General features: G+C 50.9%; 8 protein-coding genes across 15 annotated transcripts in view; 3 read left to right on the top strand and 5 right to left on the bottom strand.

Moving 5' to 3' along the window:
• Positions 1–374, bottom strand: part of H257_18430 (hypothetical protein) — a gene marked incomplete at both ends in the record, with an annotated part of 2149 nt that extends 1775 nt beyond the window's left edge. Inside the window, one exon of the mRNA XM_009847484.1 lies at positions 129–374. Within this exon, the coding sequence (XP_009845786.1) occupies positions 129–374 (246 nt within the window). The remainder of the gene's footprint in view (positions 1–128) is intronic.
• Positions 375–1438: 1064 nt separating this feature from the next.
• On the bottom strand, positions 1439–2214 carry H257_18429 (hypothetical protein; the record flags this gene model as incomplete). Its single annotated transcript, XM_009847483.1, has 5 exons — positions 1439–1618; positions 1662–1768; positions 1831–1878; positions 1953–2026; positions 2087–2214. The coding sequence occupies 5 exons, from the start codon at positions 2212–2214 to the stop codon at positions 1439–1441; spliced, it is 537 nt and encodes a 178-aa protein (XP_009845785.1).
• Positions 2215–2457: 243 nt separating this feature from the next.
• On the bottom strand, positions 2458–5012 carry H257_18428 (hypothetical protein; the record flags this gene model as incomplete). Its single annotated transcript, XM_009847482.1, has 2 exons — positions 2458–3414; positions 3474–5012. 2 exons carry the CDS (start codon positions 5010–5012, stop codon positions 2458–2460), a joined length of 2496 nt encoding a protein of 831 aa, XP_009845784.1.
• Positions 5013–5527: 515 nt separating this feature from the next.
• H257_18427 (hypothetical protein) lies at positions 5528–6334 on the top strand. The gene has a single exon (XM_009847481.1). It carries the CDS (start codon positions 5611–5613, stop codon positions 6256–6258), a length of 648 nt encoding a protein of 215 aa, XP_009845783.1. The 5' UTR covers positions 5528–5610; the 3' UTR covers positions 6259–6334.
• H257_18426 (glutaminase A) lies at positions 6322–11179 on the bottom strand. Its single transcript, XM_009847480.1, has 9 exons — positions 10661–11179; positions 10481–10600; positions 9712–10427; positions 9445–9662; positions 8984–9396; positions 8173–8577; positions 7983–8107; positions 6711–7665; positions 6322–6657 (listed from the first exon to the last, which is right to left on the bottom strand). The coding sequence occupies exons 1-9, from the start codon at positions 11159–11161 to the stop codon at positions 6442–6444; spliced, it is 3669 nt and encodes a 1222-aa protein (XP_009845782.1). The 5' UTR covers positions 11162–11179; the 3' UTR covers positions 6322–6441.
• Positions 11180–12162: 983 nt separating this feature from the next.
• H257_18425 (hypothetical protein) lies at positions 12163–13477 on the top strand. 3 transcript variants are annotated; one of them, XM_009847479.1, is made up of 7 exons: positions 12163–12251; positions 12298–12432; positions 12479–12595; positions 12641–12856; positions 12903–13011; positions 13076–13253; positions 13311–13477. In XM_009847479.1, exons 1-7 carry the CDS (start codon positions 12204–12206, stop codon positions 13396–13398), a joined length of 891 nt encoding a protein of 296 aa, XP_009845781.1. In that variant the 5' UTR covers positions 12163–12203; the 3' UTR covers positions 13399–13477. The 3 variants fall into 3 exon arrangements, with proteins under 3 accessions (XP_009845781.1, XP_009845779.1, XP_009845780.1); XM_009847477.1 differs by having other exon boundaries at positions 12903–13253; XM_009847478.1 differs by having other exon boundaries at positions 12163–12432.
• Positions 13478–13559: 82 nt separating this feature from the next.
• On the top strand, positions 13560–15817 carry H257_18424 (hypothetical protein). Of its 6 annotated transcripts, none has more exons than XM_009847471.1 (9): positions 13560–14090; positions 14153–14266; positions 14319–14406; positions 14487–14630; positions 14675–14906; positions 14955–15052; positions 15114–15273; positions 15345–15486; positions 15537–15817. In XM_009847471.1, exons 1-9 carry the CDS (start codon positions 13597–13599, stop codon positions 15769–15771), a joined length of 1707 nt encoding a protein of 568 aa, XP_009845773.1. In that variant the 5' UTR covers positions 13560–13596; the 3' UTR covers positions 15772–15817. The 6 variants fall into 6 exon arrangements, with proteins under 6 accessions (XP_009845773.1, XP_009845775.1, XP_009845774.1 ...); XM_009847473.1 differs by having other exon boundaries at positions 15333–15486; XM_009847472.1 differs by having other exon boundaries at positions 15114–15486.
• A 422-nt stretch (positions 15818–16239) lies between these two features.
• H257_18423 (hypothetical protein) lies at positions 16240–17481 on the bottom strand (the record flags this gene model as incomplete). Its single annotated transcript, XM_009847470.1, has 5 exons — positions 16240–16461; positions 16550–16728; positions 16821–17035; positions 17182–17283; positions 17384–17481. The coding sequence occupies 5 exons, from the start codon at positions 17479–17481 to the stop codon at positions 16240–16242; spliced, it is 816 nt and encodes a 271-aa protein (XP_009845772.1).
• Positions 17482–19321: the final 1840 nt, after the last annotated feature.

Here is a 19321-nt window from a genome sequence, read left to right as displayed (position 1 = left end):
TAGTATGTGCTACAACTAACTACTACTTAATACTACTATGTACTATTGTCTAACTAAACGAACGCGAGATCAAAACAGTTCGTCTAACATGTGCATCACGTTGACTTTCCAGTAACTAGTTATTGTACGGAGTGTGAGGAGTCCGCCGGGATACACAGCATCGGGTCCAGCATACAGTCATGTTGCTGGGTCTCGAAGGTCCGCGCAGTGTCAAGGACGACCGTCTGTCCTGGCAGGAGTTCCCGCACAATTCCTCGCGTCGCGGACTTGCGCAGCACCAGATCTGCCGGGCGCTGCACCGCTTTGGTCAGCGAGGACGGCGCCAACGTCAAGTTGGCGAGCCCGACCACGCGATTCGGGACTACTTGGCCCATCTTGAAGTGCTAGTCGAATATTTCCATGAACGAAAACCAACGTACCGCCGCTGTTATGCTGGTTGTACCACCACTTCTATGCTGGTGGAGGAGGTACTGTACGTGTAGCAGCGTCTGTGCTGTGGTTGCCTATGGTGGGGCGTGTTGATATCTGTCCACAGTAAATTACGTAGTACTACTAATAGTATGCATGTTTCGTGATTGTTTCGTAAATCACCATATATCTAAGATACAAGCAATCGGATACAAATTTCAAGATAGCAGGAATTAGATACAAGTGATTTACGAAACAAAAACGTTTCGTGATTGCTAGTAGTCTGGTGTATTTTGTTTCGTGTTTGTTTCGTAAATCGTGTATACTTAGTATTACTACGTACTATGTACTATTAGTAGTATGTCATATTGGGTTGTGAGTGATAAACCTCCGCATGACCATAATGGGCAAAAGCTTCAGCATAGTAGAAACAAGATGTTTCATATGCCAGAAATGCTATATACTCCACGTGATCAGTCACACTAGCGGTCGATCGAATGTCACACACCCTCATACGTGGTGGAGAATATGCTCTATGGCACTCACACCGTCAGAGACTGTTTTACTTTCAACTTACACATATGTTAAAAATTTGGCAAATATATGCTTGAATTTGTTCGAAATCGCAAATCCGTATTGTGTGTTGAACAGTGCACCGACACGGTCTGGCTACAGTTTTGAACTCCCACGCGCAGAATGACTTCCAGCCATCCAATCATATGACTTAATTTTAACTTAAATGGCCAATTTAGTGTGTACGAACCAATTGGTGGTGCTCCTGAAACTGCTACTGATTTCAGTTCTAATGATACTCCCAAGTGTCAATTTACAGTTAGGGTGTACGAACTCCCTTGGTGAGTTCAGAACCCTGGACTTCTCACCATCATCATTCCGTGGAAACTCAGTAGCATACAAATATCAAATAACGTTAAAACGAATTTTCTGTGACTTCATGCACTACGGTAGAGTCAAAAAATGTGTCGAGGTACATGTATGAGTTGTTGTGTGGTATGAACATGCTATTCCCCAATCAGTACGGCAAGCCGTTGTCGACGACGACTTCGTCACTACATGGCGCAATCGAGTCGTGAAGACGGCTGATGGCGCGCTCGGGCTGCGGCGAGGACTGCTTGTTCTCGGGGACGTCCAATTCAGCTTGACCGAGCGTCAAGTGACGCATCTCGACCTTGATGTCCAAAAACTCTTGGAGCTTTAACAACATAGGCGGCCCCACACCTGGTGCCTTCGCCGACCCACGGTGACGGCGCCTTGTCCGTCACCTGGATGTCTTGATGTTCACGACGCCGTCGATCCAGACCGTGCACATGATCGTGAGCGGTTGCTGCTCGATGCATTTCGTCTGACACCTCCCGACATCACAGGCTTGTGGTTGATGCTGATGCCTGCCTGGGGTTGGGGTACCTGGGTTAGGAGTCTTCGCGCTCGCATTCCCAGCCGCTCGACCGGCCTCTACGGAAGGCACTGAAGGTAGAGATGCGACGCCAAGCGTTGGGAACTTGAAGACCATCGAGTTGGACCGCTACCGTCGGTAACGGCGACCTTGCCGGCTTGCATATCGGCCGCAAACGGACTCCACTTCGGGGAGAATGGCTCGTGGCTACAGTCGACATGACTGACGCAAGTGATAATCGCTAGGGCAACATCGTCGCAACTTCACTGGCAAATGCTCTTCAACCAAAGCGACGGTAACTCGGCCACAATCGCGTCGAGGGGTAGCATGATGGCGCGGAGGTCGGCGACGGCAACAAGGTCAAGAGCTGGAAACGCCGGTACTTTGTCCTCCATGGCACGGGCCCTGTACTACAAGAGCGAAATGCTCAGCACGGTTCTCGGTCAAGGCAGCTTTGTGCACGTGAAGTCCAACCTGGTTTTATCCCAACGTGCAAATGTTGCTGCGCATACGGAAGTTGCCGCGAAACTTGTCCCGGCACACACCCGTTCGATCTTGATACTAGAATCGAATACTAGTGGTGAGTTAAAGTGCACCAGGCTTGGAGTAAATTGCAATAAACAAAAGGAAAACAAAAGTTACGCATTAACTACGACAAGCTTGAGTTCATTGACCAACAGCCGCTTGTCGTCTGCGTGCGTCGTGGGAATGCCTGCAATCACGTCCACGAGCTCTGCATGATACGAAGCGACCACCTTGCGAAGGCTGGACTCTCGCAGCAACTGCAGCAGCCCCGCCAGGTTCGTCTCAGTGACCAGCTGGGTCGCGACGTCCAAGAACACGCCGTTGCAATACCGCATGCCTTCGTACACGAGCGTCGAATAGGCTGCTTCCAGCTGAGGAGTGACCAGAACCTTGACAAACGATGCCACCAAGTGGGTCTTGAGCACGTCCGGTGTCCGTTGCTTTTCCCCTCCGCTACCTTTCGCATTCGACTTCAAGCACACCACGAAGGCCATCACAAGTGCCACGGCATTGTCTTCCACCGACTGCTTGGCCAACGTAGGAGCCAAAATGGACGACAGCGACGAGCCAAAGTTGAGCCCGCTCAACAGTCGACACACTTGCGGACACAAAAGTTCGTTTCCCTGGGCGAACAGCGTGCTCATGTAGAAACTGAGCAGCGCCCCCCGATCGAGCTTGTGTAGCTGGTCCGACACGATATCCAGGACGAAGCTCTTGGCGTCCACAGAAACAATGTCGGCCTTGCAGCAGGCCGCCAACGTCCGCAGAAACGCCGGCGGGTACGTTGGCAGATGGTGCAGCAGCGCCACGGCTTCGAGTTGGGTGGACCACGGCAGCTGTCCGAACCAGACCGGATTGGTGGTCGAGGTGAAGAAGGCCACCACGGAAGTCAACCACGACGCCATGTGTTCCGACTCGAGTTCTGCCGGCGGCAGTCGGGTGAGTACGCCAATGGACACGCGAAAGATGGCTTTGAACGTGTCTTGCTGGGTCGAGTCCACGATCGCAAGCATGTACAACCCAAATCGCCCCATCCACTTGGAAACGACAGACCACGACAGGGACGCTACCTGTAAATAATTCCAAAACAGTTATATAATATAGGATGCCACTTGAAACAATAGTATACCTTTGCTCGCGACTTGGTTGTGAATACATTGGTTAAATGTTGCAGGGCAAAGGCAGAACACGCTCGAAATGTCCCTGAGTTAGGAACGCTCGACATGTACAGTGTCGTGAACGCTTCGAGCAACTCCGGGTGGTCGCCTCGCTCCAGCAACGACGTAAGCAACTGGAGCCTTCCCTTGAGCAACGTCGGCCCCTGCGCCACTTGCCGGACAGACGAATCGGACTGCACGAGGTTGTCGAACTCGGACTGGACAAACTGCGTGAGCACGTCGTCCAAGTCGGCGGCGTTCGATCCGACAAAGCACTCACACCCGCACTGAGCGATGGATAAATTGAGGGCACTCCAGAAGTGCAGCGTGGAGCTGTCGGCGTTGCTCATGATTTCCATAGGTGCTCGTGGAAAGTCGGTGAAGTACGTCTGCGCGTACACTTTGAGTGCTGGGTCGTCGGCCTGCAGAGTTGACGCACGGATGATGATGGTGGACGCTTCCACGATCAAAATTAAGTGCGTGAGCACAGTCGGCGGCAGCGCAGTATTGTCATCACCATGACATTCCATCCACAAGCCAAGTAGTGGTGGAAGCAATGCTAGCGCCTTCGCAGGCCACGACTGGTCTTGCTCTGAAGTGCCTTTGACCGGTTCTCGGTGGGAACTCCACCCCACTACTTGCGAGCGAGAGACGAGTAGCAACGATGTGTTGCTGGCCAAGTTCAGCTCGTCTTTGTGCACGCCGGTGGCCGCAATGGTTGTGACCTTGTCCAACGCCTGGAGTAGTTTATGGACCACTTCAACGGCAAAGAACCGAGCTTTCAACACACTCGACTGCAGTTGGCTTTGCTTGACCTTGGCTTTTTCCGCAAACAAGCTGTACGAGTTCTTGACGTGGACGGTGCTGGCCTTGGTCGAGATGCTGTCCTTGAAGTTCTCCAGCAGTCGGCCGCATTGTTCCGGGCTCAGCGCACCGGCCAGCAGCAACGCGAAGGCCGGAATGTCCAGCACCGCGTTGATGTGTCGTAGGACGTCCTCTCGTACGCTTGGCTTGAGGTGCGTCAATCCGCTGCAGAAGTAGACGAGAATGAGTTGCGCGAAGGGCACGACGACTTGCTCGGAATGGGACGATGCGAGGCTCGCAAAGCAGTCTTTCCACGTCGCAACGCAAGCCTCGCGCACGATGGCTTCGTCGTCCACCATGACTTGCAGCAGTCGTTCGAGCACAAGTCCAATGTTGGCCACCAGCGTCATCGGATGTAGTCGAATCAGCTCTTTAAGGCTGGACATGGCGTCGCGGCGCACGTGGGCGTTGTAGTGTGAAGCCTTGGACAGAATGTCTTGCAGCGTTTGGTTTCGATGTGTGACCGCCGCGCCAGATTTGTCTTGCAACATGCTCTGTTCGGTCATGTTGATGCGTCGAGACTGAATGGACGCATTGGTCACATTGGACTGGACGACCTTGCGGCCCACCTTTCGCTTCGGGCGCTTGAAGTCACCCGGTTTCTTCTTTTGACCTCCTTTGCTCGCACCTCCTTTGAGATTGGCCATCGCTGTTCGTTCACACTATCGAAGGAAGTCAACCAGTGCCATGTCGCGCCTATTCGAGCGAGCCAACCAAACGCAAGACTTCGACAAACTTCGATCGAAAGTACGACTATATGTCGAAGTAACACGAATATATTTTCGCCTGTTAATAATACTATGTAGTACTAGTACTGTATTGAAGATGTGAACTTGGAGCGCATCCTTCCACGCCATTTCCGTTGTCCTGAAATGTCAGAACTTAGGTGTGTTACTTGATATTGTTTCTATAGTCATCTAGTAGCTGCTTCATGATGGTGCCGAATGGAGTGAAAAAGCAATGGATACCGGTACATACATTGGGAATTGATAATATATTCAGGGGCAATAGGCTGACAAATATTGTTAATTTGCGTGTTATTTCATCACGTTGGAACTTCTAATTGGTCATTCCATAATAGCCAATAAAAGCCACTCTCTCATTGGATTAGCCAATAGCGTCGATTCTCGACGTATAAATTATTATGAACAACAGAGAGGCATTTTGAACTCGCTGCCGACGGAGCAGTCGAACGACCCACGGAAGACTTGGAGTGCCGTCGCCCCATCTCGCACTGACACGAACATGGCTTCATCCATGGCAACAAAGAGACTTCGCAAGGAATACATGGCACTGCGAAAGAACCCCGAAGCGAACATTGAGGCGATTCCTCTGGAGAGCAACATCTTGGAATGGCATTACGTGATCCGCGGCATCGGAGTGTACGAAGGGGGGTATTACCACGGGAAGCTCAAGTTTCCTGCCGAATATCCCATGAAACCTCCTGCCGTGTACATGTTAACGACCAACGGCAGGTTCCAAGTCAACAAACGTCTGTGCTTGAGCATGTCGGACTATCACCCAGAAACGTGGAATCCCATGTGGTCCGTGAGCAGCATTCTGGCGGGATTGTTCTCGTTCATGAATGAGAACACACCCACTCTGGGAAGCATCGTCACCCCCGACGCCGAAAAGCGGAAGCTGGCGGCGTTGAGTCTGGACGAGAACTGCCGCAATGCGACCTTCGTCACATGCTTTCCAGACCTCGTGGCGCTGCACGACGAACTGGAGCGGACAAAGCTTGAACGCGGCGATCAGCCAGCTGACACGACGGCGACGTCATCGGACGTGAAGAGGGAACTCGGCGTGATGATCCTGGACAACGTTTCCACAGTTACGGGTGCAGTTGTCGTCATAGCGATCTTCGGCGCCATGCTTTTATTTCAGCTGTAGGGTGTATGTAGTTATGATGACCTTAAGAACGCCCATACTACCGTATGGCCTACAGTACAACATGCTTGAACTCACACTGTTCTTGTTTAGTATTTGTCTTCGTGTGTAGTCACTAGGAGTAAACTCCTTAGGTGTACGTACACTAGTCACTGACCACATTCAACTAGCTCTGTCAAGGTTCGTTTATGGATACACTGTCATGGCTTGCTGCAGGAGCTTCATGACGTCGCACGCATTGGATGGCGCGTACCTTTCGGCATCGGACAGCGGCGTACCGCCCCATCGGTCCAGTGCACGAATGTCCGCTCCTTGCCGAAGCAGTTCCTGGACCACCGCCACATGCCCCATCGACGCCGCAATGTGCATGGCCGTTCTCCCGTCGTAGTCGCAGGAGTGCACCTACAAGGTTGTTCGTTTTCATCAAATCGAGTCCAGAGTGAGGACGACCGTACGCTGGCGCCATGGAGCTTGAGTCGGCGGATCTCCTCGACGTTGCCTTCGTACGCGGCGTAGAGCAGCTGGTACGCCAGCTTTCGCCGCACCTTTGGGTCCACGGCGGTCTTGGCATCTGTCGCCGTCCGATGCACGGGCGACGGCTGCTTCATGTGCTCGACAAACGCGTCAAAGTTGTGGAATGGGAACCGAGTGACCAGCTCCTGGCAAAACTGGACCCCGCGGACGCTGTTGCCGATCTCGTCCAGTCGGGGGGACCACACCGCGAGCCCCATGACGTTAGGAATCACGAGCAGCAGCACCCCCGACACGCCCGACTTGGCCGGGATGCCCACCGAGTACCCCCACGTGCCGCTGGCATCGTACATGCCGCAGGAAAACATGAGCGACAGGCAGTTCTTGACCGTCTCGGCTTCGAACACGCGGTGGTTGGTCAGGGGGCACACCCCGCCAGAGGCCAACGACGCTGCCAGCACCGAAAACGACTCGCAAGAGGTCGTGAGGGAGCACTGCTCAAAGTAAAACTCCAAGGCTTCCGCGAGGTTGGTATCGTCCGGAAGGCACTCGGCCTCGCGCATCATGAAGCCCAGACACCAGTTCCGGTCGGCGGACGACCGCTCCGACAGGCACACAGAGTTGTCGAACCCCACGGCCGAGTCCCCGCACAGCGCCTTCCACGTCTGCATGATGTACTCAAAGCGCTGGTGCAGCGGCAGGTCCTTCCGAATCAGCGATGACGACATGATCGCGCCCGAGTTGATCATCGGGTTGTGCGGTATGCGGTAGCCTCCCCGGTCCAGCAGACTCAGGTCGTTGAAGCGAAGGCCGCTGGGCTCGCACCCCATGTGGAAGTGCACCTTGTCCGCGCCCAATTCCTCCACGGCCAAGCAGTAACTGATCGCCTTGCTGCACGACTGCACGCAAAAGTGATCTTTGGAATCCCCCAAGCTAAACCTACAAACATATAAAACGGGGGTTGGGTTGTTGTCTGTCATGTGTGCTTTATAATGCGATATTGATGTGTTTATTCTAAACTGGAGCGACATGGTGAATGAATCGACACAACCAAATTAAAGGCACAGAAGAATCATCGGCAGAAGAATTGAGCCAATCAGATTGCAGGAAACCATCATCATCGCCAAATTAATGTGTGACTTCAATTAGTGTTATTACAAGCACCACTTTATGTATACAAAATTCAGTTCAAAGAACTGATCGATAGATTTGGTGAATCAGCACAAAAGCCCAAATGTTGGGTAAAAGGACAATACCGTTGGCCGTCGATAGTACACAGTGCCATGCCAAACTTTTCCGGGTCGACATTTGCCAGTTGCGGAATGTACGTGGCAATGTGCCCGCCTCTGTTGAGCTTAGCGGCTTCGAAAATGTCAATCAGCTACGAAGAACCCACGTCGTGTGAGATATTAACATCATCATGGGTGACAAGAGCAACCACCACACCTCGTCGCAAAAGTCGTTGAATTCGGGAATGATCAGCGACTTGGCCAGGGCCCGCTCGAGTAAAATCGCGCCACTTTCAGTCAAATACCGATATTGCTCCACCGACAAGGTGGCGTCCGCACCCAAAAACTTGACGCTTTCCACCAGCTTCTTGAGGCGGGGGTCAGTCTCGAGCAGGCCGTTCTCCCGCAACGTGGTGATTAACGTCGACACGTTCACCTTGGCTTCGTCGCACGGTTCGTTGTCCGTGGCCATTGACAGGAACTGAAACGCCGAGTGACTCGATACTTCGTAGTCTTCCAAGTCGTCGTCGCTGTCGTCGCTGTCGTCGTCGTCGATGTGGCGTCGCGGGGTTTGCGGCACAGTTAGCACTGGAAAATGCCGCTTGCTCACGGTGGCTGGCGTCTAGTTGCCAAACAACAATATCCACTTGTACATCGAGTATTCTGCTTTCAAAATCGAAATACACACGCAACGTAGTAGTAGAATGCTGCAGATTGTAGAGAAACACACCAATGCAAACATCAACTTCATTGAAGTATGAGAAAGAAAGGTACATCTATATTGTCGATTTGATACTAATTTGGGGAGGGCAATCGAATCGCGCCGACCAAACCGATCCACAATCGATCTGATTGGTTGTTGTATTTCATAGAGAAGGTTTTGATTGGCTAATAATTTTGAGCTCATCTGAGGTAGCCAATCAAATCGATTTAAATTCCAACGAGATGCCACAACACGAAATTTCACTCGAAAGCACAATACAAACATCAACTTAAGACATTTGGTTGACACAAACATACATGCATACCTGCAGCTGCTTTCGAATGAACTCAAGGACGGCGGCGTGGCCACCCCGTTTGGCTTCCGAGATGGGGGTTTTCTGGTTGCGGTCCTTCACTAGGATGGGAACGCCGGCCGTGGTGATTAAGAACTTGACTACGTCGAAGCGACCTTCGGCACACGCCACATGCAACGGCGTTCGTCCGTCGTAATCTCGAAGTGAGCTAAAGTTCACTCCACTAGTGTACGACGCCTTCAAGCTCTGTAGGTCCCCCGAATAGGCTGCATAGAACACTGACAGGTCCTGCAGCAGCACAGGGGGCTGCTTCGTCGGCTGAGACGACGTTTTGTGCTTGATCGAGTTGCTGATCACACCCGCTTTCGTGAGCAGTTGCGCCACGTGCAAGTGACCAAACGTAATCGCATCCGACATGGGTGTGCCTGCATTATAAGTCATTATACTCGAGTATTTGTGAGACAATTATGTACCTCCCCACCGATCCACAGGCGACAGCAACACATGATGCTTGACCAAGTAATTCACGACTTTGATCTTGCCTTCCGAGGCAGCTAGATGGAGCGCCGTGCGGGAATCGTAGTCGATGGCGTCCAGATTTGCTCCCCGCGATCTCAATCTTCGCACTTCACACACATCGCCCTCGGCCGCGGCGATCAATAGTTTGGTCGTCATCTCCACTTGAATCGTTCTACGAAGTCAGTCACTTAGCCCCGAATCACCAACAACCATCCATGTACCGTGAGTCGCGCCGGGGGTCTTTTCGTTGAAAGTTGATCATGGGCAGCGAATCAAAGTTGTGAAAGGTGAACGTCCGGGACAGCGCTTTGAAAAAAGTCACTCCGTGGATGCTGTTGTTGGACCGGTCCAGCGTCGGTGAGTACGAGCAAAACCCCATCAGCCCCGGCACGACCACGAGCATGGCGCCGCCAAGAGAGCTCAGCGCGGGGATGCCCACGTGGAACGACCACTCGCCGCTGTACGTACCCAGCCCGCACGAAAACATCACCGACAGACACTGCCGCACCGACTGCGGCTGCATGATGCGCTCGTTCGTGATGGGGTGGAGGCCGCCGTTGGCCAAGGTAGCCGCGAACAGCGACAGCTCGTCCACACTGCAGGTCGCGGCGCACGCTCGGAAGAAGAGCTGCACCACGTCGGCCACGTCAGTGTGCGGTGGGAAACACTTGGCGTCGTCCAGCATGTACGACAGCGAAGTATTGCGACTGGCGTATTTGGATTCTTCCACCGACACGGGGGTCGTGAGTGGTGTGGGAAGATGCCCATCATCTTGTTGCTTCTTGGACGTTCGGGAAAACAAATTGTGCAGTCGCGACTCGTACAAGCGATAGCGTTCGTCCACCGATTGCCCAGGCTGGCCCAACAAGGCACAGGACAGCAATGCCCCCGTGTTCATGAGAGGGTTGTGCGGCCGTCTCTTGTTGTCCTTGAGTTGCTACGATGAAATGTGAGCTTTAGATTCCAGGTTTCATTGGAGGGGGGTAGTACCAAACTCATGGCATGCGAGTCCAACCCGCTGGGCTCGTGGGAAATGTAGTTGTCGATGCCAGGATTCGTCTCCATTGCCATCCCGTACAAGATGGGCTTGCAGCACCCTTCCATGCATATCTACAGACACACATGACCCCCATTATGCGATCGTGAAAGAAGGTACTGGTGGTCGATTACCTCGACTTCGAGTTCGGATTGATTGCCGGTGACGTGGCGTTGGCCATCGACCGTGCACATGGACACCACGAACGCATTGGCACTTGTGACGTTGTGCTTGCTATCCACACCAGCATGGCGGCATGTTTCGTCGATCAGCCGATCAACGTTGGCGCGAAAGTCGTCAAACGTCGGAATGCACAATTGACCGCTGAAGCCTTTCTCGATGATCCCGCATGAGTCCTTGGTCAGCTCTTCGAACACGTCAATGGTGATGTCCAGCGAAGGGTTGTCTTGGAGCGTGTCGCACAGCGTTGAAATACGTGGATCATCGGTGCGCAACCCACACTTGTTAAAATGATCCAGTAGCGCCTTTGGTCGTACGATGCCGTCGTTACTCTGATCCAGGTACTCGAAGATCCGACGAGACAGGGGAATTTCTTCAACGTCACCTTCGCCCAGCGCTTTCTGCAGGTCCAGTCGAAGCGTTCGGTCTTGCACAGATTGACGGCGAGGCGTCATGGAGTTCGCCGATCGTTGGTGGTAATCCGTAAAAAAACTTAGTTTTAATTCATATTATTCATTTGGTTTCAGAGCTACTGGAAAAAAAATACGAAATTGAACTATTTTCACGTCAGAACAAAGCCACGCTCGACGGCGTTTGTGTATGCGACACTAGTTTTGTCGGATTTGTTTGGGCCAATCACAGGGCGTTGAGGTTCTGGCCAATCACAGAGTTTTGTCGGATTTGTTTGGACCAATCAAAGGGCGTTGAGATTCTGGCCAATCACAGAGTTTTTTTCGATTTGTTTGGGCCAATCACAGGGCGTTGAGGTTCTGGCTAATCACAGAGTTTTTTCGTATTTGTTTGTGCTAATCACAGGGCAATCACATGGTTTTGATGCTGCTTTCTACACTACCGTACCTTTCGATTCAATGTTGGAGTGGTACTCGGCTGTGACCACTCTGTTTCTAGTCTATTCAAAATTAATATTTCTATGTGATGTTGGAGGAATATAATGTTATGGGAGTTCTTCGTGGCAATCAAACTCAAATTGAAATCATACAAGTACATTTCTAGGGCTTGCGATGGGACGGTCATGGCATAATGGAAAGTGAATGGAGGTGTCAATGTCAGTTTACAAGCTCAAGTTTGCATGCTAAAATCTGCAGGAAGTCGCTTCAAGTTTGCTCGTCAGTTATCGTATTGTAGAGAGGCATTACTTCTGAAAGGATATTTATGTCTAGAGGCAATGAATATCAAATTTTCCAGTGGTACTCCTGGCTGTACCACTCCAACATTGAATCGAAAGGTACGGTAAATAGAGTTGTCTTTGTTTTACGGTAGTATTTTAATATAGTGTGAGATGTTTACAGTTTATCGTTGGTCAAAACCTTGTGTTGATATTTTTAATACTGCTTTATTTGTATTATTTTCCATGACACATGCAAAGGTTGAGATGAAAATTGTTGTATTTCTTTGGAAGTATATTGCAATGATGGAGGTTTTTTTATAATACGTCGCCACATTCCATTGAAACAAGTGTTCCTTCGTCTGGTGATCATGGAGTCGGCGGGCCAAATGAAGCAGCGGCACAAACTGGAACTGAGGGTACGTCCGTCCACGTACAGTGCAAGCACCTCGTTATGCTCGATAGGATCTGCAAAACCAATCCAAAATCCTGGTCAAGAAGCTGAAAAAGGACAACCTCAGCAAGAAGGAGATTGACCAGAAAGTCGCCGAGCTGGAGCAGTCCGTGGCAGCTCGTCATGCCAGCGAAGTGCAAGCTATAGTACGAACTCGGTGCATTGTATGCAGTTCTCTCATGTCAAGCGTAGATGCAAAAGTTGGATGTGTCGGACGACGATGCAGAAGCTGCGCCTGCCACTGCCGCCGCAGTGGCGGATGTTGGCGAGAAGGCGAACGCAAAGCTGGAAAAGGCGCAGCGGAAACGAGTAAGGAAATCTCTTCAAGTCTTCCAACCACTTTGACGCGAGTAGGATAAGAAGCGCCAAGAAGAACGCGAGAGGCTGGAGCGCATTGAGTTTGAGTCTCAAAACGTCGTGAGCCAGCGCCAGATCGAGAGCGATGCGATCGCCGCTCAGTTGACTTCGCTCGGTTTGATCGTCAAGGAGATTCCGTCAGACGGGCATTGCATGTACCATGCGGTGGCGGACCAACTCAAGCTCACTCGTCGCCTGCCTTTCCCTTCGTCGGTAAACCGTTTATTTCATTTCCTCATGGAGGCTGACTTATGACTAGGACGCGTACATACCCCTTCGACAAAAGACAGCCGCGTATCTGCGTTCGCATGCCGACGACTTTGTCCCGTTTGTCGAGCTCGATTATGCCTCTGACATTGCCATTCAAGGTATTATATATATATTCAACACGCTTCTTTATGAAATCCTTGAAATCAAACACACGCACTCCAGACCAATTCGAAAGCTATTGCGCACGAGTGGAAGCAACAGCAGACTGGGGCGGACAAGTGGAGCTCCGAGCGTTGGCGCAAGCGTTGGCGGTGCCGATTGAAGTGTACTCTGCTTCCTCCAGTGTCCTTGTCATGGGAGATGAATATCACCGTGAAGATCAACCCCCGTTGCGTCTGTCGTAAGTTAAACCTTCTAGAAGTTTCACGATGTAAACACAATGGTTCTGGTTGTGTAGGTACCACTTGCATTACTACACCCTCGGAGAGCATTTTAACTCGATCGTGTATGCATCAAGCGGCGGTGATGAACACGACGCTCTTTAGTTAGGGCAGGGAGAAGTATTGAGATCGCCAGCAGCTTTAAGTCCATCGTATAATAATAGCAGTTGATGTGGGTTTCCAAGTTTTCATTTATAAATAAAGCATGGATTATTTATTATTTATCCATGTTGAAGTGAATAATATGATTGGTTTGGTACAGAGCGAGCGAATCGCATTCGTGTTGGTGAGGAAGGATTGAACATGCTCCGTAACCTGTCCAAGTCGCTGAATGCGCTGTCAAAGACCTTGGTCGCAGTGAGGCCGCGTTCACATGTAGGACTGACTCATGCACCGCTGCGAGCTGCGCTTGTGTCTGGCGCGGTAAAGTCTGACATGGGTGGTCGAACGTATTCCACCACGACGCCGCCGTCACCAAAGCTCGACGACATCAAGGCACACATCGCTATGATGGAGCAACTCACGTGCAATGGTTGTGGGATTGAGCTGCAGTTCGACGACATCGCTAAAGTCGGGTACTGCACCGAGAAGGCCCTGGAGAGCCTCGAGAGCGTGCGCGAGATCTCGACATCGCTGATTTGCCAGCGATGCTTTCAAATCCGAAACTACGGCAAGGTCACCGACTCTCGAATGCCGTACGACGAGTACGAAAAGCGAGTCAAGGCGCTGAAACCACGAGACATGCTGGTGGTGCAACTGGTCGACATCCTCGACATCACGGGAAGTCTCTTGGGCAAGTACGTCCATGCGTTCGATGATGCGTCATAAGTTGAGTCTAATCATCATTGGTGTTTTACAGTGCCCGCCATGTGGTCGGGAACAAGTCGGTGATGCTCGTGGTGAACAAGGGCGATCTCATTCCAGTCAAGTCGGGGTCCCGCCGACTCTTGCGGCGCATCAAGCAAGCTGCCGCGTATGTGTCGTCTTTGGATCTATGATGCTTTCTTACTTGCATTCTCACGTAGGGACTTTGGCATTGAAAACGTGATTGGCATCCGATTGATCAGCTCCGTCAAGGGTGCTGGGATCCCCGAAGTCGTGTCCGATATCAAGGTAACCAACCCCTGCATATGTATTCATATACATGGATCGATTAGACGAATGCAAAGACCAACTAACGAACGATGGAGTAGAGGTATCGCCAAGGTCGAGACATTTGCGTCATTGGTGCTGCGAATGCGGGCAAAAGCACGTTCCTGAACGCGCTTCTAAAGCACTCGACAAAGAACAAGCGATTCCTCAGCAAAGCCATCAAGAGCGGGATTCCTTCCATCGAGGTATTACGAACGAACGATGATTCACATCATCATGTTAACGCTAGGACGTGGATGTGAGTGAAGTCGTCCCGGAAGCGCCGACGGCCGACGCGGACGTTGCCGAAGAGGACATCCCGGAAGGAGACCTGATCAGCCTCAAGCAGCGCAAGCAGTTGGCCAAGAAGAAGACGGATGTGTACACTATGACCACGTCGTCGCTCCCGGGCACGACACTAGCCGTATCTCCCATCCCCATTACCCTCGGAGACGAATCGTGCAATATCTTTGACACGCCAGGTACTGCTTACCTATTAACTAGTTGGTCAAGTAACCGGTACCATGTAGGGCTGATTGTGAATCGCAAACGCCAAAAACTGATTGAATTTCTATCCAAGTCGAGCGTGGACGAGCTCAACAGCATCTTGCCAGGCAAAAAGCTTCCGGTTTGGCGTGTATATGGTACATATTGGTCAAACTAACACTGGATCGTTCGTTGTTTGTTAGTTGACGATTTTCAAGATGACACCCGGGCGCAGCTTGTTTCTAGGCGCGATGCTTCGCTTGGATTATGAGAATGACATGGTCAAAGAAAGCAAAGCCGCCACCAATTCGCTCTTGTTTTCGTGGTATGGGGTACTCCCTGGCCACTTGAGCAAGACGGCGAGTACGAACAATTACGAACTACCTACCTACAACCTAACTACTAAACTTGTTCAACTAAAGCACATCGAGTAGATGCGGAAGAAACGTTCATGAAGCATGCGGGTGGATTGCTGTCCCCACCCCGTGGACTCGACGCCTTGAGCTTCACCGGTCCCCTCGTGCACCGCGACCAAGTGATTGTGAAGGACTATGTCGGCCAAGACGTCATGACTCGGTAATCTTAATTCCCATGGTCTGAATTCGTGGTAGTAATGAGGTTATTAGGTCAAGCAACCCGAAGAAACCCAAGCGGACGACGGTACTTGAACTGGTCGTGCCTGGGTTTGGGTGGTTGGGGGTCACTGGCATCGACATGGACGGCACCCAGACGCTAGAGAAGACGCTCAAGAGCGCGCGCATCCAAATTTCAACCTGCGAAGGCGTCGAAGTGCACCAACGGTCGGCCTTGTACCCGTTTGAAATGACAGACACCAACAAGAACTTGTGGAAGCAGAACTAAGCTTAGTACAATGAATACAGTATCAATCAGCGATACGTTGTGGCGCTCCAACAAAGCCTAGCGCTGTAAATGGTTAGAAACAATTTCAAGTAGCCGAGACGAAAGTCATGTGGTGCTACAGTATGAAGAGACAACAACAAAACTCGCACTGTCAATGGAATATTGTGCTCGAATCGCGCCGACCAAACCGATCCACAATCGATCTGATTGGTTGAATTTCATTGAGAAGGTTTAGATTGGCTAATAAATTTTTTGAGCTCATCTGAGGTAGCCAATCAAATCGATTTAAATTCCAATGAGATACCACGCCACAACACGAAATTTCACTCGAGATTGCACCCCCTCCCTCCCCAAATTTGTATCAAATCGACAATACTACAGTAAGAAAATTTATAAAAATTGCGGAAACCAGTTGGTGCCGCCATCCGAGTACTTTGGAAGGATATATTCATGGCATTGCGTTGTACGTCACAGATCGGACACGACCGTTCTTGACGATACCTCTGGGCCACGCATCCGTGGCATCTCATGTGGCTGCACGCCAGTTACACGGGCGACTGCGCAGCAGATGCAGCATTCGGCGTTGCCGACATCGCTGGGACTCACATGCGATCCGAACTCGAGTCGGTTGGTCACGAGAACGTGCACCGTCGACTCGACATCGCACTCAATGTTAAAGTACGGGTAGTTCTAACACGAATGTAAAAAACAAGGCCAAACATGTATCGCTGGGGTTGTGTGTACCTTGACGCCCAATTGCGCGCAGCAACGTCCATACATACTCGTAGAAGGAGGTCCACCACGAAAAGCTGGCGGCGTACGACCGGACCAAGTGCGCTACCGCCTCGATGACTGCATACATTCGCTGTTGTCGTCGGTGTGTCGACGCTGTGTCATTCACTAGGACAAGCCCAACCAAGGCCTTGGTGCCGAGACTGGCAAGACGTAGCACGAGGTCTAGACACGAATGATCAACACGGTTAGATAGAGAAGCTCCCAGGACGCAGACAGCCATCAAGCAAACCACGCATGAGAGCATCAATAAGTACCTTTGACCATGACGGCCCAGACATAGCCACGGAGGACGGTGGGGTCCTGGAGGGGCGTCGCGTCGCCGTTGAACGTGGAGACGGCGACAGACGTCATCGCACACACGAATGCGATACTCACAAGTGATATTTTGCTCGCCATGTCCTCGGCCGCGACGATCCCACGGAAGCGACGGTCGAGGGCAATGATGAAGGCAGCTCCAAGGATTACATGACTAGAAGTAAGAAGATGAGCTTCTGTTTCGACTGATGAGTGCAGTACCTGCGATGCATTGGGTCCACATTGCCAACACGAAGAACACAACAAACGCCGCGACATCGTCGAACAACAGGCACAAGGCCTCACACAGTTTCGATGTACCTTCGTAGGTGGATGTCTCGGTGGCTGGTGTGGCCGCAGCGGCGTTGGCGGGTCGTGGGACGCGCCCGGATGATGCGGGTGCTGGGATGGATTGGTTTGGTCCTGCATGACGATACTGCTTTGCAGCTTAGTTATTCCACATCGTTGGTGTCGATGTAGCGCGACAGAGTGAAGATCGTTTTCCATCCCGCTACTCGGTCACGCAGTCGCCACGACGACGCTGCTGCTGCGCAGCGGCCACACAGTAGGCATCGACGTCCTGTCCGCGTTGAAGGTTCGGTGCTGGGTCTTGGGTGCCATCAGACTCGTTATGCACGTTGATTCCTCTGCATTCGTATATATCGGACCCGAATAAATACAATTGAAATAACATACAAACGCAATGCTGAACATACTGTACAGTACAGCATGGGAACGTCTGTAAATAATACCGTAGCATGCAACGATTGTAAAAACGGCTGTCAAATTGCATTGATCAGATTCAAGGGTGTGAAGTCCTGGGTTCTGAATCAATTCGTCACCCTAAATTGTCATTTGGGAGTATCATTAGAACTGCAATCTGTAGGAGCACCATCAATTGGTTCGTACACCCTAAATTGGCCATTTAAGTTAAAATTAAGACATATGATTGGATGGCTGGAAGTCATTCTGCGCGTGGGAGTTCAAAACAGTAGCTATGTTGTGTCGGTGAACGGTTCATAACTAACAGGACTTTGTGCGATTTCGTTCAAATCCAAACGTATATTCGTTGCCAAATAGAACATTTGTGTAAGTTGAAAGGAATACGGTCTCTGACGGTGTGAGTGCCACTAGAGCATATTCTCCACCATGTATGAGGGTGTGTGACATTCGATCGACCGCTAGTGTGACTGATCACGTGGAGTATATAGCATTTCCGGCATATGAAACATCTTGTTTCTATTATGCTGGAGCTTTTGCCCATTACGGTCATGCGGAGGTTTATCACTCACAACCCAATATGACATACTACTAATAGTACATAGTACGTAGTAATACTAAGTAGTAGCTACTTCAGTAGGACATAGTAATACTAATAGTAGTTAGTATAGTTAGTAGTAGTACTATTAATAGTAGCTCATTGCAATCACGAAGTAGTGTTCTGAGTACAGTACAACTATCGTGCATCATTCGGCATGGGTACTGTACTTTTCAAAACGCGCGTGACCGGCGTCACGAGATGGAATCAGCGACAAGTGACAAAACACGATGGTGTCGATTTTGACATATGCCGAGTATAATAATCATGCTCGAAGATACACATGTACCGGCGGTATACATACCACTCGCAGTACGGTAGATGAAAGGAAGGCAAGGCAAGGCACGTCACCCTCAATGGGCCCACTCCCTCTGTACGTCGGCAATGCCTAACTCGCTGCGATACATTGAGACGAATTACGTGTCATCTCAATGTAACGTTATAGCTGTGGTAGCTCATAAGCTTCATCCAAGGTCGTGTGATGAATGTCTCGTACTTTGCGATAAAGTCCACATGGACTTGCTATTATTCCCTGTAGTGGAACCTGCTGTTGTTTGCTCCATGTGTGGCGTCGGCAAGTCGAGTGTTTTGACCTTGGGTGGTCGGCGCAAGGCAAAGACAGCGGTCGCAGCTGCCACTTGGCGTCGCCACACATATTGCATAGACGTTATTCCGTCGGTAGCCTGTTAGCGGTGGGAAATGAATTCACATGAAAGGCAACAGGAACCATACAGTATTTGAGTGATCCAGTCAAACCCGTGTCGACGACGACTCGCAAGTCGTCCAGACATGGTTTAAGCTCTTGAGACACCGCTAGCGATGAATTACTTAGGGCGTGTTCAGATCGACTTTTGTGTCAGCGGTTTTTGGAAAAGTAGCCAATCAAAATCGTTTCCATCGACTTTTGCAAAAACCGCTCTGGACGACCTTCTTGAGGTCGTTTACAGCGACTTTTGGGATTGTGGCTATTTATTGGGCAAAAATATCAGAATAAATTGTTGGTTGCAAACTAAAATTTCGCAGGAGCACGCCCAAAGCACACCCTTGTCGGTTGCCGGTGGTTCGTCACTCCACTCCGGTGTGTACTGGTAGGTCCTCGACGGGAGAACTTTACCCATGTGAAGCACGGCTGTGGTAAGTCAT

Source organism: Aphanomyces astaci (assembly GCF_000520075.1).
Source record: "Aphanomyces astaci strain APO3 unplaced genomic scaffold supercont1.164, whole genome shotgun sequence".
NCBI classification, from domain to species: Eukaryota; Oomycota; class Saprolegniomycetes; order Saprolegniales; family Verrucalvaceae; genus Aphanomyces; species Aphanomyces astaci.
Note: the sequence above shows the minus strand (reverse complement) of the source record. Positions and strands in the feature narration are given on the sequence as shown.

Bases quoted from the DNA above. Each gene is read 5' to 3' on its own strand.
- H257_18427 (XM_009847481.1), top strand. From the start codon at position 5,611: ATGGCTTCATCCATGGCAACAAAGAGACTTCGCAAGGAATACATGGCA.
- H257_18426 (XM_009847480.1), bottom strand. From the start codon at position 11,161: ATGACGCCTCGCCGTCAATCTGTGCAAGACCGAACGCTTCGACTGGAC. The intron at 10,601-10,660 runs GTAATCGACCAC...GTGTGTCTGTAG, and splicing joins AATCCGAACTCGAAGTCGAG to ATATGCATGGAAGGGTGCTG. The intron at 7,666-7,982 runs GTATTGTCCTTT...ATATGTTTGTAG, and splicing joins TGTACTATCGACGGCCAACG to GTTTAGCTTGGGGGATTCCA.
- H257_18425 (XM_009847479.1), top strand. From the start codon at position 12,204: ATGGAGTCGGCGGGCCAAATGAAGCAGCGGCACAAACTGGAACTGAGG. The intron at 12,433-12,478 runs GTACGAACTCGG...TGTCAAGCGTAG, and splicing joins CCAGCGAAGTGCAAGCTATA to ATGCAAAAGTTGGATGTGTC. The intron at 13,254-13,310 runs GTAAGTTAAACC...CTGGTTGTGTAG, and splicing joins CAACCCCCGTTGCGTCTGTC to GTACCACTTGCATTACTACA.
- H257_18424 (XM_009847473.1), top strand. From the start codon at position 13,597: ATGCTCCGTAACCTGTCCAAGTCGCTGAATGCGCTGTCAAAGACCTTG. The intron at 14,631-14,674 runs GTATTACGAACG...TGTTAACGCTAG, and splicing joins GCGGGATTCCTTCCATCGAG to GACGTGGATGTGAGTGAAGT. The intron at 14,907-14,954 runs GTACTGCTTACC...GGTACCATGTAG, and splicing joins CAATATCTTTGACACGCCAG to GGCTGATTGTGAATCGCAAA.